The 15,997-nt window shown below is 39.5% G+C and overlaps 2 protein-coding genes across 4 annotated transcripts in view; both read left to right on the top strand.

The window, feature by feature from the left end:
• The first annotated feature begins 58 nt into the window (after positions 1-58).
• LOC140537820 (amyloid-beta A4 precursor protein-binding family A member 1) lies at positions 59-7,744 on the top strand. The gene is made up of 11 exons (XM_072660079.1): positions 59-340; positions 2,042-3,228; positions 3,332-3,368; positions 4,574-4,719; positions 4,991-5,077; positions 5,254-5,430; positions 5,581-5,760; positions 6,096-6,308; positions 6,581-6,700; positions 6,801-6,941; positions 7,124-7,744. Exons 2-11 carry the CDS (start codon positions 2,149-2,151, stop codon positions 7,193-7,195), a joined length of 2,253 nt encoding a protein of 750 aa, XP_072516180.1. The 5' UTR covers positions 59-340; positions 2,042-2,148; the 3' UTR covers positions 7,196-7,744.
• Positions 7,745-8,777: 1,033 nt separating this feature from the next.
• Positions 8,778-15,997, top strand: part of abca7 (ATP-binding cassette, sub-family A (ABC1), member 7) — a 30,593-nt gene continuing 23,373 nt past the window's right edge. For 2 of the 3 annotated variants that reach the window (XM_072660954.1, XM_072660956.1), the window contains exons 1-8: positions 8,778-8,865; positions 11,152-11,279; positions 11,377-11,470; positions 12,704-12,845; positions 13,379-13,500; positions 14,461-14,579; positions 14,690-14,884; positions 15,821-15,913. In XM_072660954.1, coding sequence (XP_072517055.1) covers positions 11,214-11,279; positions 11,377-11,470; positions 12,704-12,845; positions 13,379-13,500; positions 14,461-14,579; positions 14,690-14,884; positions 15,821-15,913 — 831 coding nt within the window. In that variant the 5' untranslated portion in view covers positions 8,778-8,865; positions 11,152-11,213. Of the gene's footprint in view, positions 8,866-10,355; positions 10,427-11,151; positions 11,280-11,376; positions 11,471-12,703; positions 12,846-13,378; positions 13,501-14,460; positions 14,580-14,689; positions 14,885-15,820; positions 15,914-15,997 lie in introns of those variants that run through there. The other variant, XM_072660955.1, reaches the window with a different exon arrangement.

Below are 15,997 nucleotides of genomic sequence, written 5' to 3' on the forward strand. Positions count from 1 at the left end.
TTATGTTTACTTCACCACATCCAGAAGAGCACAGAGAAAGAACGATCGGAACTCAAGATGAGGTTTATCAGGCAATCGATTAGTCAGGGCTTTGCTCTGCGCGCATGCGCGTTGAGGGCTCATAGCAGCGTCTGCTGTATAGAAATGGAGCTGAACTATGCTAAGAGTGTTGACTTCAGTATTTAGATAAATGCCGAATATCAGAGCTTCGCTGTTAAGCTGACGGATGCCATTCGTTTTTATAGGAAACCAAACATATGCAAGCAGCTGGAAAGGCAACCTTGAGACGAACCGCTTCAACTTTCTTTGACCGGTTGAAACTTCCAGCTCGTTGGGAAAGGTGAAGGGTTTCCTCTGATTTCGTTCATCTTCACTTCAGCCTGATTGAGGAATCAGACCTCAGTAAAAGCTCTTTTTGCTGTTTTACCTTCAGTGCTGTTCATCTGACAGCAACTTCGACCTATAACTAAGCTTGACTGCAGTCTGGAAGGAATGCCTTCCTTACGTATCACATTATTCACAGCCTGCTTTTAGGTCAGTTGTGGGTGTTATTTGTACAGAGAGAAATATTTACTCTAATTATTAATAGTTACTGGACTAGGGAAGAAGATACTGCAGTGCTTTTTGGCTGATAATGTTCATTACATAGGAGAGTTACTGTAAAATGAGTGGGTGAGGTTCTCACTTGGTTCTGTATGGGATGTTTCAGACTACATTAAATAATGTCTACTTCTTTTATTTCCATAAAGTGTGTGCATTTATTCATGGAAATATTTATGTATTATTTATTATAATATTTTTAATGCTCAGACTCCAAAGACCCAGCCTCATCCTCTCAAGGTGGAATGAGTTTGATTCTGAACCATCATTTTAAGAGTGAATCTAGTGATCCAATAATGATCCAGTGTGGCACCTTTAAAGACAGATTCCCCTGATTTTCAACATTTCTAGCAAAGATGGCAAAAAATACAAGCAAAGATTTAAACAAAGTCTAAGCCACAGAAAACTTGATGACGTTTTGGAGAACCTCAGCTGTCAAACTTCAGAACGGATACTGGTGAAACGAACCAGACTTCTGCAGAGATAATGCCTCTAAATTTCACCTCATATGGTTATTACATAAAGTGGTTCTGAATACATGTAAAGTGGCTGTCTGAAAGTGATCATAGCTGCTCCAGTGCTTTTCTGCCCATGCTGTCTCATAAGTCAGTGTTGTAGAAGGCAGTGTTGCAGTGAAGGTACCTGCAACCATATTGTGTTTGGAACACATTAATAAGGTATAAGGACTTTGGGGAAATACTAAAAGGTTATGTCTGACCATTTAATGGCCTCAAAAATCAAACCGAGGTACTTCATGCAATATTTAATACAGATACTTGATTGTGACTTAACTAGGTTCTTTATTAGGACTCTGTCTTTGCTGTCTGAGTAGGCAGCATTTGTTACGCTGCAGATATAACCATGGCCTGAAGGCTTTTAGCTAGAGCTGGGCGATAAGGGGGGAAAAAGCTACATCACAATATTTAAAGACATTTTGTTTTTACGATATTAACTCAATATTTTGTCATGTAGACAAAATGCACTAACAGTGTACATTTTTCAAAACTGCCTTCCAAATACTCTACCATTTTTGTGTGATTTTTACTCAAAAGATGCTTCATTCTATTGAATTAAATAAGACTGATTGCATTCTTTGTAAGGAAATGTGCAGTTAATCAGTGCTTTTTAAGGACTGACAATATCCATGTTACAATAATAAAAGCATATTGTGTACAACAATAACAACATATATCACGATAAAATAAAATATTGTCAAATTGCCCAGCTCTACTTTTAACCCAAACTGAGAGGTACGAAGCCTAAAGCAAGGACGCTAAAATAAAACTACCACAGAGCAGATACCCCAAACCTTCAAAAAATGTCATCAGAAGGTGAATTTCCTCGTTGCCTAATCATTACTAGTCCTTAAATTGTTTCTTTAAAAACTGATAGATAATTTATTAATTTTCAGTTTGTCCTCACATTTTTTTCTTTGTCACAGGTCTAAGGAATTTCTGTAGGAAATGAGAGACTTACAAGCTCAACTGTGACAAGCAGGACTTTAGGCTTTGGCTTACTTCTCACCTCATCACACCTTATCAGCCTGGCATGGAGAAGCTGGCAGACATTGTTCATAGTGATTATGTCACATCATTGGAAGACTCTGAAGATGAGGTCATGGAGAGATCAGAATGTGTCTCTCACAAAATAGCCTCTGCAGCAGTAACTGCAGGAACCAGTACCTTGACCGTGGTGATGGAGAAGGCCGGAAGTGTCACTGCGGATGAAAATAACCATCACAAATCCCCAGAAGCTGGGAACAGTCTTAAAAGTCCTCAGTTAGAGGATCTGGATTCCTTTAACCTAATAGAGCCCCCTCCACTGGACTGGAGGTCTGATTCTTCCAGTGAATGTTCACTTCGGGATATTGACGATCCAGGATCTTTCAATACTGACTCCATGGATGCACCATTAGAGGAACTGAGTGACTATGGAGCACCGAACATGAGCTGTACTCCAACAGAAACACCCTCAGAAGATCTTACAAGTCAAGAGATGGGAATTGATGATTCAAATGGTAATACACTTCAGACAAATCTAGTGGAGGAGGAGAAGGAGGAGGAGGAGAGCCCAAAAGAGCAGGTCGGGCGACAGGACCTGGACCACTCCCATATTCAAACGTTGCTTACTCAGCTTCAGTTGTTTCACCCGACACCTTCTCCTAATGACATTACTCAAGAACCAGAACAAGAGAGGCCAGCTTCCAGCCCTGACACTTTAACTGACAGACACTTCTCCCCGTGTTTGCTGCCAGAGATTAGTGCGTTACCGACTTGCCCTGAGGGGAACATAGCCTCTGGTCTTCTTTTCACAGAGAGTCACCAGCGAGATCTTTTAGAGATCCTGGAGGAGCCAGAGTCTAAGGAACCTCAGGTGATTTACACAGCCCATTCTGTTGACAGTCATATTGGGCACATGTCACAATTAAATGACCACCAGACAAGGTACATATCACAGAGTGGTGAGGCTGATGAAATGGTCTCTGTTTCGTACGGCCAAGATATGTGGCACAGCCCCTTTGAGGATGAGTTTATGGTCTCTGGCTACTCCAAGGACGAGGTTTTGGAACAGTGGCAGCAGTCCAAAGGTCTGTCCTCAGACAAGGTGTCTTCCGACAGTGGTGATGTGGTAGGTGAATGTTCATTCTGATTTCACACAGGTAGTAAAAGAACACTGTAATACAGGAAATTCTGTGAACATTGTTTTATTTGTTTTTTTTTTCATTTAACAGAATGCTGAAGCTGAAACCCAGCCTTCTTATAAAGATGGTAAAAAATATTTTCACATTATTGTCCATTACAGATGGTAATAGAAACCCTATGTTAGTTGGTATAGCGTTGTGCATAACATTGACGCCTCTAATATGGCTAGGGTTCAATACCTGGCCTGGGCAAGCACTCCATGCTATACCAATAAGAGTTATAGAGAAAGACTATGTTTATGACCTATGTTTAAGACCTGTGGTTAGTTTCCCCCTATAATACAATTAATGACTGAAAATTGTACGTTGCTAGTGTTTGCCAAAAATATAAAAGTAATCAAGCAAGATAAAGTTCTACATAGGTACATAATTTAAGTGATTCTTAACAAGATTTGTTATTTGTTTCAGTATAAATTAATGATGAATGAGGCCTGTCAGGTAATAAAGTAATACAACAATTAGTCAACAATTGTAATAACAATTGTAAAATAATACAACAATTAGTCCTCAAATTGACCTCACCGTAATGTAATAAACTGTGCATGTATTGTCAGAGCATATTATCATTGTGTGGTCCACCTATCATGAAGCACTGATGTGTAAACGTCTATCAGCAGAGAATTTATAATAAATTATGTATATAAAATAGATCCTGTTGTTGCTGACAAACTGACTACTGCTGTTATTCATGTTGTTCATTTTGTTAGTTGACAGTTCTCAGCCACAGTATGAATTTGTTTAGTTTCACCAGCAGCACACCTGACTTACTTTAATGATTTCTTAGATAAACTAGATATTGGATGGAAATTCTGGACTTCTTTGAAAAGTGAAGTGAAAAACATTGATTATTTTATCTGCAGTAGCATCTGTCAAAGGATAGATACATCAGGCAGCAAGTGAACAGTTTTTGAAGGTGTTGTGTTAAAGGAAGGAAAAATGGAGAAGCATAAGAACCAAAACTGTGATGGCTAAACAACTGGATCTGAGCATCTCCAAAACATTAGGCAGGTCTTGTGGGGCTTTCTGGTATGCAGTGGTCAGTACCTATCAAACGTGGTCCAACAAAGGACATCCAGTGAACCGGCAAAAGGACTTAAAAGATCTGCAGCTAACATCTTGGTGCCACATACCACAGACTTCAGAAGTCCTGTAGAGTCCATTCCAGTCCATTCAAATTTGTCATATATTTTTTTTGGGAAGGGAATTGTCTGCACATTGTACTAATGTTATGGCTGATTGGTGAATAATAAGCTCTCTTTTTGTTTGGGATAGTGCCCGGTCCTTGTGATCCTGAGGACCTTCTGGATGGAGTTATATTTGGAGCTAAATATCTGGGTTCCACGCAGCTACAATCAGACAGGAATCCCTCCACCAATGCTCGCATGGCTCAGGCACAAGAAGCTGTTGACCGCATTAAGGTAGAATATGTAGTCTGGTATTCAGAACACCCTTACATTTCCCAGCTCTGTAGCATTTTCTTTGCCTAATACAGCAAGGCATTATTGTGTCAATAATTATGCCTGAAATACTTTATATGAACCCTGCTATCTTCTCCTTGAAACTTCTATCTGAAGGGTTCTCCTGGACAGTGGTTTTTCCCCACTGCAAATGAAAGTGTAGTTTATTTTTGGTTCAGTTTTCTGCATTTATAAGTACTTTTAACAAAATTGTCTCTGTTTCCAAAACCAGGCACCTGAAGGAGAGTCTCAGCCGATGACTGAGGTGGACCTCTTCATTTCTACCCAGAGAATTAAGGTGTTGAGTGCAGACTCACAGGTTTGTTACAGTTGTTAGCTTTTTCTTCTTATTACTTTTGTAATATTTCACAATCAGTGCTTCAACCTGCATTGCTGCATTTCTACACCCCGTGATCTGCATTCATTTGTTTAGTCTGTGAGTTTTCAAGGGTCTTCTTTTTGTTTTGTGTTTTTCTCTTTTTTTTCTTTCTTTAGGAGGCCATGATGGACCATCCACTGCAGATGATCTCCTACATAGCTGACATTGGAAACATTGTGGTCTTGATGGCACGCAGGAAGCCAGCACCTCGCAAACCTACAGATGCAGAAGCCAGTTCTTCATCACCACCCAAAAAATGCTGGATGATCTGCCATGTGTTTTCCTCTGAGGATGTGAGTTTTAAAACCCCTGTGCACCTGGGATGACTGTGTCTAGATTTACCTTGTAATATACCTTATAACTCCATGATCTGACTTTGTACTGTTTATAACATTTACATTTTAAATAGTACTGATACATACCAGTGCTCTTTTCCGCTGCAGGCAAATGTTATAGCTCAAGCAATTGGTCAGGCTTTTGGAGTCGCATATCAGCAGTTTTTACAAGAAAATGGACTTAAAGCAGGTGAGCTACGACCAGGGGAGTACAGCGACTATCTTGGCACACAAGAACAGTATAATGGAGACCTGGTCCACTTCTCCCGGTCTGAAAACATCAGGGAGGTAAGGCGTGACATCTTTACATTAATTTAGTGTACTGGCCATCTAAACTTTTGAAAGAAATATCACCGTGCCCCATAATGAGTGTTCCCAAAGTTTCTATACACCAACTAGTAGTTCTAAAGCCTTTGTATTCCACCTAAAGAAGATCAGGGTTAAACCTTTTGAGCACAGTGTCATCATTCCCTGAAAGTGTTTAGTAAATCTGAGAGTTGTCAGTTGAGAGGCCTTCTGTTCAATTCACAGCAGCATAATGTACAAGATTAGCTCACTTATGAAGCCTTTTAATATTTTTTCCTTCTTTTTTCTTTTTTCTTTTCACATGCTTTGCTGGTAAGGTTTGTATAAAGAAGCAGATCGGAGAGATCTTGGGTGTGGCAGTGGTAGAATCTGGGTGGGGCTCCATCTTGCCCACAGTTGTGGTGGCCAACCTGCTGCATGGAGGCCCCGCCGAACGCTCAGGAGAGCTAAGCATCGGAGACCGCATCATGTCTGTGAATGGCACCAGCCTGGTGGGCCTGCCCATCACCACCTGCCACAACATTATCCGGGTAAGATGATTCTGAAATCTTCTTCTTTAAATCCCATTGTTTTGGAATCACACGGTAACTATGAATGTGTTCAAATTCAAATTATATCAAGTTATTTATGAAATAAATGTATTTATTATTTATTAAGATAGGGTAGTTGGCTAGTAAACCTTTCATGTGGTTTTATATGGATCTACATTTAAATTCCCTAACCTGCATATTAGAATGCCATTAGTTACCAGACATCTTGAGATGAATTCATATTAAGTATAAAGTCTCCTTTATTTAAACAGGACTTGAAAAATCAAGCCCAGGTGAAGATCAGCATAGTCCACTGCCCCCCTGTAACCATGGCCATCATTAAGCGACCAGACCCTAAATACCAACTGGGCTTCAGCGTGGAGGATGGCATTGTATGTTACACTGTTGACAAGCCTTATTATAAACACCAGTGCAATACAATATACTATATGTCTGATTCATTTTAACATCAGAGTTTTTACTTCTCATTAGATTTGCAGTTTAATGCGTGGAGGCATTGCCGAGAGGGGTGGTATTCGGGTTGGCCATCGCATTATTGAAATAAATGGACAAAGTGTAGTAGCCACACCTCATGAAAAAATCATCCAGATCCTCAGTAACGCAGTGGGAGAGGTAAGAGTACAAATGATTTGATCTTATTATTTAATTAATTTATTTCAATGCTAATTTCTTAAGAACAAATATAGTAGGAAATTCAAGTACAGTGTATACATGAGCCTCCCAAATTGGTATTTTGACAGTTTAAAAAAATATATAAAATAAATAATAAAATGTTTATTTTACTTTGAATACAGATTCATTTGAAGACCATGCCAACATCTACATATCGTCTTTTAACCGGACAAGAGCAGCCTGTGTTTCTCTAAAGGAGTTGACTTGCAGAAGACTTTGCCATTGGATGTAGCTCTTCATTTCAAAACCACTCCGACACACCAATGCAAAGAGTATTGAGTATTACCTGTCACTCTACACTTCTTTCCGATCTGTATGCAAGTCAGCGCTGAAACCCTGGAGCTAGGCTTATTGCAGGAGTCAAGTTGAACAGCAAGAATTTCCGCTAAGTAATGCACTAGGAGAAGCTGTGGTACATTTCACACAGCATGCACATTTGTTTTCCCACTATGCCTTTGGAGACCCTTAAGTGTGGAAATATTTTAATGTGTATGTTTCTTGTGGCACAGAGCTACTGTAAACAGCGCAAACGTCTACCAAAACTATTCACATATTGGAGTAATGCAGCTCAGTGGCCTGATCATTGGGGTGAGGCCTTGCATGCTGTGTTTAGTAATGGAGCCTCAGTGCCTCAAAAAAAAAAGAATCAGTAACTTTGGTTGTTTCAAGGTATCTGATTTTAGCCATAGGACTATTTTAACAGCTGCTGTATTGGATGTTTTATTAAAAAGATATATTCTGAACACTGTTTCTTGACATGTTTTAATCAGTGTAATGAGTTTTTAAGGTGTAACCTTTGATTCCCTCAAAACTGGGTTCAGTTGCCCCTCTGGGAATTGATGTACTTTTTATTAGACAAAGCTCTCTGCACAGGTGCTTTGTAGCACCCTGTACGTCATTGCATTAGGTAAGATCAAAAAAAGGAGGTAATGGGCCACCATGATGCTGAAGAATGCTATTACATTAACCAGACATTAACCAAAGGTAATGGAGGTAATGGGCCACCATGATGCTGAAAAATGCTATTACATTAACCAGACACTGTGTATGTAAACAGATGAAGTCTGCCAGCATCAAAGAGATGGAAAGAGGAAAGTGGGGTGAGAAACAGGAACTCTGCAATAGCGTGTTTGACTGGAAACGAAACTGCCTCCTCTGGCTTCACTGAATCTGCAGACAGCAGGAGCAGGATCAATCATGGCTGATGGTATATACATCACTAGCTGGGTTTATTCATTCAAATTGCTCATCATACCAGTACTTTCTTTTGCAGATGTAGACATAATCTCTCTATGCACCTGTGCTATACCACCGTAGACTCAGATCTATTTAGAAATGCATGATTAAAGTCCATGGCTGCAGAGCCACCATACGTTAATGCTGGTTTAACATGCCCTTAACTACTTCGCATGGTAGCATGGGGGGGGGGGGTATCTGTGTTTGTGCCAGATCTGAGAATTAAAGTTGAGAAGTGTGCGCTGTTTGTAAAAAAAAAAAAAAAGCTCTAATAATGGTCTTCAGTTTTTAAACGAATAAGACCTTGGATTAATGGTTATTTATTAACAGAAACTACAGGACTCGCGAGCGTAATTTGTTGGGCCCGTACTGCAGCGTGACGCGCGTGCACGCCAAAAGGAGTCGGAATTCGTCACAACACTGTTTTGAAGATCAACTACATTGGGCGGTGCTACATGACATCTGTCACTGTGATTGGCTGACTAATGAACGCGGCGGCCTTGTTTTCAGTGTCAGCTCCGCCCACTTTGAGAGGGTCTGTACTAGCAGCAGCACTGCTGAGCGGCACCGGCAACAAACCCCAGTACAGGATTACAGCAAAACACTGCGGTTCTGACAAACAAGAAGGGTAAAACAAGTTTATCTTCCTCTTAAACCTTGCTAGCGACGTGCATGTAGTTTGTATATTGGGTAAAAAAAACGCTCAACGTACGTAACACTACAGTGGGCAAATATCAGAAGAAGTACGGTAGTGCACGGCGGACGTGCTGTAGGCCCGCCTGCTGCTCTCCCTGCAAAGACTTTTCAGCAAACGTTATAATATGTTATCTATAGAAATACGTCGAAATAATTTCACTTTACAGTATGCAGTAATTATTAAAGGCTTATATATTTATTAAATGCAATCTATAATATATGATATGAAATTATATGATATGGTAAACTAATTGACCAATCAAACATGAGATATGACAAAATAATTTGGGCAGGACTCAGATAGAGCTAATGATGCTCTTACAAAACACACCATGCCAAATTAAAGTAGACCTGAAAGCACATCAGTCTGGGGAAGACTAAAAACCATCTAATTATCAGAGCTTTTAACAGGAAAGCAACTTGATCCCCTCAAAATCCCCAAGAGCTATAAGAAAAAAATAAAATTAGGTAAAAGCCAACCCAAACATACCCAAACCACCTATTGCTAGATCTTTGGCAACTACACATGTTTCAGTGATAAGAGAAACACTGGTTTAAGTGGTATGTATGGGAAGTTTGGCAGGAAGACGCCTCTGTTCCAGACTGTATGGACGTCTGTTCTCTGGACCAGTGGATTCAGAACTAACCTTTTTAATTATAAACTGAAAGTCAGTATGTTTGGAGAAAACCCATCCATGCTTACCACCAAGTTCCAACTTTGTCCCAACAATAAAGTGTGCCTGTGGGACTGTTAAGATCCTGGGATGCTTTTCTTTCTTCTTTGGACCAATACAACTCTACATCACTAACCATCAATTCTGTTGTTTACCAAGATATACAAGATCAGAATCCTGTTAAAATGCAAAAACCTGGAGAAAGTAGGTCTTCCAACATGAACAACAACAATTTCCTAAAGTATTTAAACAACTCTAAAGAATAGCTCAAAAGAAATAAGACCTGTGTTTTAGATAAAGTTAAAGTCTTGACCTGAATCCAGTCAAGATGCTGTGGCAGGACCTGAAGTGGGCAGTTCATGCTAGATACCCCTCAAACCTCACTGATTTTATGTTTATTTTCATGGTTTATTGTAAAGTAATCATCCCTTCAGGTTACAGAGTCATAATATTAAATACCCAAAAAATATTTCCTCCATAGATCTGTTTAGCACTGTGTGGGAATATCACATGGAATCAAGTCAGAATGGGAGACATTGGGCCTATTACAGTATACACTGCGGAGCACTGAGTAGCCAAAACCCAGTATTTTCACTATAGATCTATTTCAAAACAGGTAGGATCACTTGCGGGATACTAAAATAATGTCAGAATAGGAGATTAAGTATCAGCTAAGTGTTTTGAGGAGGAGACGAGAGCACAACGCGTTAGCAGTGCGTTACCGTAATTCTCCTGATATACGCGCATGTGTGGTTTCGGTGCGGATAGCTTCAACAGCTTGTCCGCGTAGATCCAGTATAATCTAGCTGCACACGAAAGGTAAGCAAGCGCTCGTTTTCCTCGTAAACGTAGGTAGAGACATGTCTGTAGTCTCTGTAGATGACTAAAAAATAGCATTAAACGTGTAATAGATTTGTTTCTTTACCGGAAGCATCATATGCTAACAGGTTTAGCCTGTTCTTCTGTGTAAGTGCAGGGCGGCTTATAGATTCAGCACATTTTGCAAGTCACGAAAAACATCAACCAACCATTTTTGATTTCTATAAGGAATATAGAAGTTCCATAGATCCAGAACCTTTCTTTAGTTCAGTAGTTCTGCGATTGGTAATGTTTAGTTATTATGTTTTATGTGTACATGCTGTTTAGCTGTCCTCTACTCCTACCGTCTCACGTAACAGGTGGAGGGCATTGTGTTTATTGCCATTTTAATTGCATTGTAGTTTATAATATTTTATGTTAATGTAATGGTTTATAATCCCTAACCTACTTACAAAGTTTCCAGAGGGGAATCCTGTATACTAAATATACATATTTGTTTTCATGCCCTGATGAGAGCAGATTTATTTGCTTTAGTTCTGTAAGCCAATTATCATAATAAGGATTTCAAGATCAGCCAGTCACAGGTAGACCTGAGCAGATCAAGTCCTTCAACCTTTTACAACTTTTCCATTGACTGCGCCTGTCTGCTTACATGTGGTCGACGGAGACATAGAGTTTAATGTGTTTGATTTTTCTTTCATCATTTCTTTCATCTTGGCCTGAAGGACCAGCACCATCATCTCCTCACTTGTAACAGTCATGGCCGTTTAGATCTGTGCATTCAACAATGGCCATAGGAACCCAGCTGTACCTCCTGCTGTGGAAGAACTTCACCTACCGCAGGAGGAATAAGGTAGGTCTATTTGCCCCACTGAATCATCCTTGATCTTCAAGTTATGATTTTCAAGTGTGAACCAGAGCAGTACAGTAAACTATCTTTCACTCTACAGGTCCAGCTGATCACTGAGCTGCTCTGGCCACTCTTCCTTTTCCTCATTCTCATCTCCGTACGCAACTCTCACCCACCTTACAAACAGAGCCAGTGTAAGTGACCCTGCGTGTGACCCCCACTCTTCTCACGCTATGCGCTCGGCTTACTGTTAACCGTTCCTCCCCCACCGATATAGCAGCCAAATCAACTAATCTGATTAGCTGCAACAACAGTACTTTAGGGTGCCATGCCTGGGTTTTTACATTGTTGTTTTTTTGTTTGTTTGTTTGTTTTAACTTCATACTGGTTCCTGGTACGTTCTTCAGTACACCGCCAAGGTGAAAAGTCTAAAAATATTTTAAGTCTCAAAATCCTTAAAATGAGTTCAGTCACAAGAGGTGAAGTATAAAATCAAGATTTAGCACATAATAAACATATGACAGCTCTCCTATTAATGGCCAGACCAAAAGAACCATTGTTTTTGCCAATCCATTTGTCAGTTGTCTGCAGTTCTAGGCCTCATGTTGTCATTCATGGAGCTGGGTTTTGCTCAGAATTGCTTGACACTGACCCAATACCTTGACTTCTAAACCAAAATGTACTGGCAGCAATTATTGGAGAGCGAATAAGAAGTGCTTATGGTAATAACATCCATGTGGAATGTAATTTAGACAGTCTATTAGCAGTCTGGACTTAGGAATAAACAAGCGTATTGTTTCAGAGATGCTGATAAGGTGCACTGCATTGGTATAATAAATTAGTATTAAATTACATGATACATCAATACTCAAAATAGTACTTTGGTTTTGTATATATTTTGGTATAGTATTTTGGTTGGTACCGTTAGAATGTTGAATTTGGTAATAATAATAATAATAATAAGTCATTACACTGAATGCTAAATTTATCCGGAAACGTCACTATATAGTGAACCTGCAACCTGTAAAACAGCAAAAACAGACCTGTGTTGATCCTGACTAAATCACTATATGGACAAAAGTCTCCTACAGCAAATGTCTCTACTCCTTAAAGAAGGTATTTCATGAGAGTTTGTAACATTGCAGTGAGGATTACATTCAGCCACAGGAGCATTATTGAGGTCAGGTACTGATGTCGGATGCTTGTTCCAGCTCATCCCAAAAGAAATTGTTCACATAGACTGTAAGTTTATGTGCAGTTGCTTCAGAACATCCAGTTCTTTTGGCCCTGCCTTTATGTGGAGATTATACAGGACCTGTGTCAGCAATGGGTGCACCTTAAAATAGTTGAATATTATGATTAGAAGGGGTGACTGCAAATATTTGGACATATAGTGTATAAAGAAAAAAAATATCTGTTTATTTCAGGCCACTTCCCCAACAAGGCACTTCCATCTGCAGGCACTTTAGCATGGGTGCAGGGCATTATCTGCAATGTCAACAACCCATGCTTCCACTACCAAACTCCAGGAGAGAGACCGGGACAATTGGGCAACTTTAATAACTCTATGTGAGTATACAGTGTTTATATACCAAACCAGGGGTGGACAAAAAAATCATTATATATATAATTTTATGACCACCCCTGTTTTTTATAAGCTATATTCACCATATAGGAGCACTTTGTACTTCTAAAATTACAGACTATAGGCCATCTGTTTCTCTGCATACTTATCCACTCGTACCTGTGCGACACACACTACTAACATGCCAACACAATGGCAGTGTCACTGCAGTGCTGAGAATGAGCCACCACCCAAATAATACCTGCTCTGTGGTGGTCCTGTAGCCACTGAAGAACAGGGTGACTGGAGGCTAACAAGGTTTGCAGAGAAACCGATGGACTACAGTCTGTACTTAAAAAAAGAACTAAAAAGTGCTCCGGGGAGGTCATAATATTCTAATATGACTGTGTGTGTGTATTTGTATGTGTTTAAATATATAAGAATATTTACTGGAAGTTGAATTGATTGGAATGAACTTAAATATATATTGTTAATCTGTCTTCAATTGAAGGTGATTATTGGTTCTTATCTCTCATAGACTCTCTCAACTGTTAGTGGATGCTAGAAATATCCTTACCAACACCAGTGATTGGACAGCCCTCTCAGATGACCTCTCGCTTGCTGTTCAGAGGCTGGCAGTGAGACAGGATGCTTGGCCAAGTGAGACCTGATTTTGATGGGCTTGGAGAGGCACATATAAATCAATACATATTGAATGAAAGGGATAATGCTTTCACAGAAGCATTACTGTGGAACGGGAGAGTCCATGTAATCCCCTTGAGTGTAGTTCAACCAGATACTAAGTGGGCATGGCAGCAGTTACTGACTCATTGTGTATATCCAAAACAAAATGTTTTCTTCCCCCCTTTTTTATTGTTGCGTAATTGACTTATTCAGGCTTAGCCCAGAAATGTGTTCTTTTTTGGATAAGGTTGCTAAATTGGACAAGCTTGGCAGAAACGATCAAGTTCTAGAAAAACTGTCCTTTTGTAGTTAATTGAAACCAGGGAGGTCCGAATCACTGGACCTTATTCATCAACCATTCCTAAAAATAAATTCTTCTTAAAACCCACTTAAGCAGTTCTTACAAAGATTCTGAGATTAACCAATGTTTTCTTATTTGGGTGGGATTTGTTAAATTTCCTAGCACAATGGGATCTATCATTATAAGTATAGCATAGTTATAGACTTTTGTGAGAACTTTTCTCATGAATTTTTAGGAAGATATTGGTGAAAGAGGCCCCATAATGACAAAATTTGCTTATGTGTTAATGTTCTTTGCTCTGACCTAACTATGGTCTTTCACATACAGACAAAATCAGTGTAATTAGAAGTTAATAAAGCAGTCTTAATTGAAGTTAATTGAAGGATATTTCAACATTCTGTAAAGCTTGACCAACTCCACAACCATAGCTACAATAGAACACAGATGTGGATGGAGCATGGCTAGGTCATTTTCTAGAGATTTAGTGAGGGATTTTCTGTGGGTTCTATATATAGTTGAGACACTGGCATTGAAAGAACTTGACAGGTGGCCTTCACTTATAGTAATAAATTGCTGGAGATGTTTTAGCATATCATGGAAAATGTGTTGACATGTTCTCAAATTTTATATTGAAGATTTCCCAGTGGGAGAATACCTCAGAGCCAACGAGACATTTTCTTCGTTCTTGCGCACCAACTGCAGCGTTCCCTCCAAGTCTGTGGATCAGTTAATGAAGGCGCGTCTCAATCTCCAGGTGGGAATACTGGGTTTATACTTCTTTGCACTAATACTGTAGTGTTCCTACAGCCTCTATGGACAATGATCTGTTCAAGTTCTTTTCTTCATGTTCTGCTTGTTCTGCAGGTTGCTTTGACAGGTTCCGGATTACGTCTGTCTGACATCGTCTGTAATGCCACTGTCCTTGGCCGTTACCTCACGGTGGAAAGTAACACCTCCTTTACCCAGCTGCAGAGAGACCTATGTGCTGTTCCCTCAGATCTGCTGCAACAAGCTGAACAGATTTTCCTCTCACAGATGGACTTTAGCAAGATTTTTACGGTCAGTAGCCTAGACTGCTTTCATCCTGTCATAGCCATGCTTTTCTTCTCTGGATGTTTTGTGCAGTAGTGACAAGAAAGAAAAAAAAACCTCCTGTCATCAGCACAATGAGGTAATGCAGTACCAGTACCACCACCAAAAAATGTAGCTTTTTGAAACACACTTGCTTATAATTTTTTATATAGTTATACTTATAAAGTTTTATCATTATTCCACTTTTTAGAGTAACAAAAGACTCATTAAAGCTATTACACTGGGACCTCTATAGGGTGGTGGGCCATTCTCAACACATTTATGATATTGACATGAAATTGGCGGGTATGTGGGCAGTGTACTGGTTGTTCCTAAATGTTCCACATATGCTGAGTATTTATTGGCTCATGTTTTGTTTTGTTTTGTTTGTCAGACATTTTTGGGAGTAAATTCATAAATATTCACACACACACACACATACACACACACATATATATATATATATATATATATATATATATATATATATATATATATATACATACATATATATAATTTATTTGCATCAGCTACACTATGTTTTGATTAAAGTCATCCAACATCTTCCCTGGAGAGTACAGACAGTTACATGAGAGCATGAGAAAGCATGAGAAACTCTTCATTTAAACAATGAATAAGCAGGTTTCCCAGTACTTTTGTCCTGGGTTATTGCATTGCAATATTCATGGTTCTGTTCATTATCACACCCCCACTGTTAGATCATTAAAACATTGATTTCAGACTTTGGAATTTCATACGTTTATGCGGTTGTGTACTTACTCAATCAGATGTGTCTGACATTTTCCCAAACCAAACCAAAAAGAATTCAAAGGTTGGGAGACTGATGTTAATTTTGTGAGCTTTCTGACCTTTTTACCATAAATCACCCTTTTGCATACTAATTTGCATCCATGTTCCTCTCAGAGGGAGCGTCTCCTTTCCAGTGCTACCGATCTGCGGCTGCTCAGCCAGACTACCGCCTCTGTGGCTCAGGAACTGGCCTCCATTATGGACAATGTAGGCACCACTATAAATCCCCTAGTTTCTCGCTCTTGCTATTTGTTTGCTTCCATCTATTCATTGTGTTACCAAAAGTATAGA

The sequence above is a fragment of the Salminus brasiliensis genome, chromosome 17 (genome assembly GCF_030463535.1).
Source record: "Salminus brasiliensis chromosome 17, fSalBra1.hap2, whole genome shotgun sequence".
Lineage (NCBI taxonomy): Eukaryota > Metazoa > Chordata > Actinopteri > Characiformes > Bryconidae > Salminus > Salminus brasiliensis.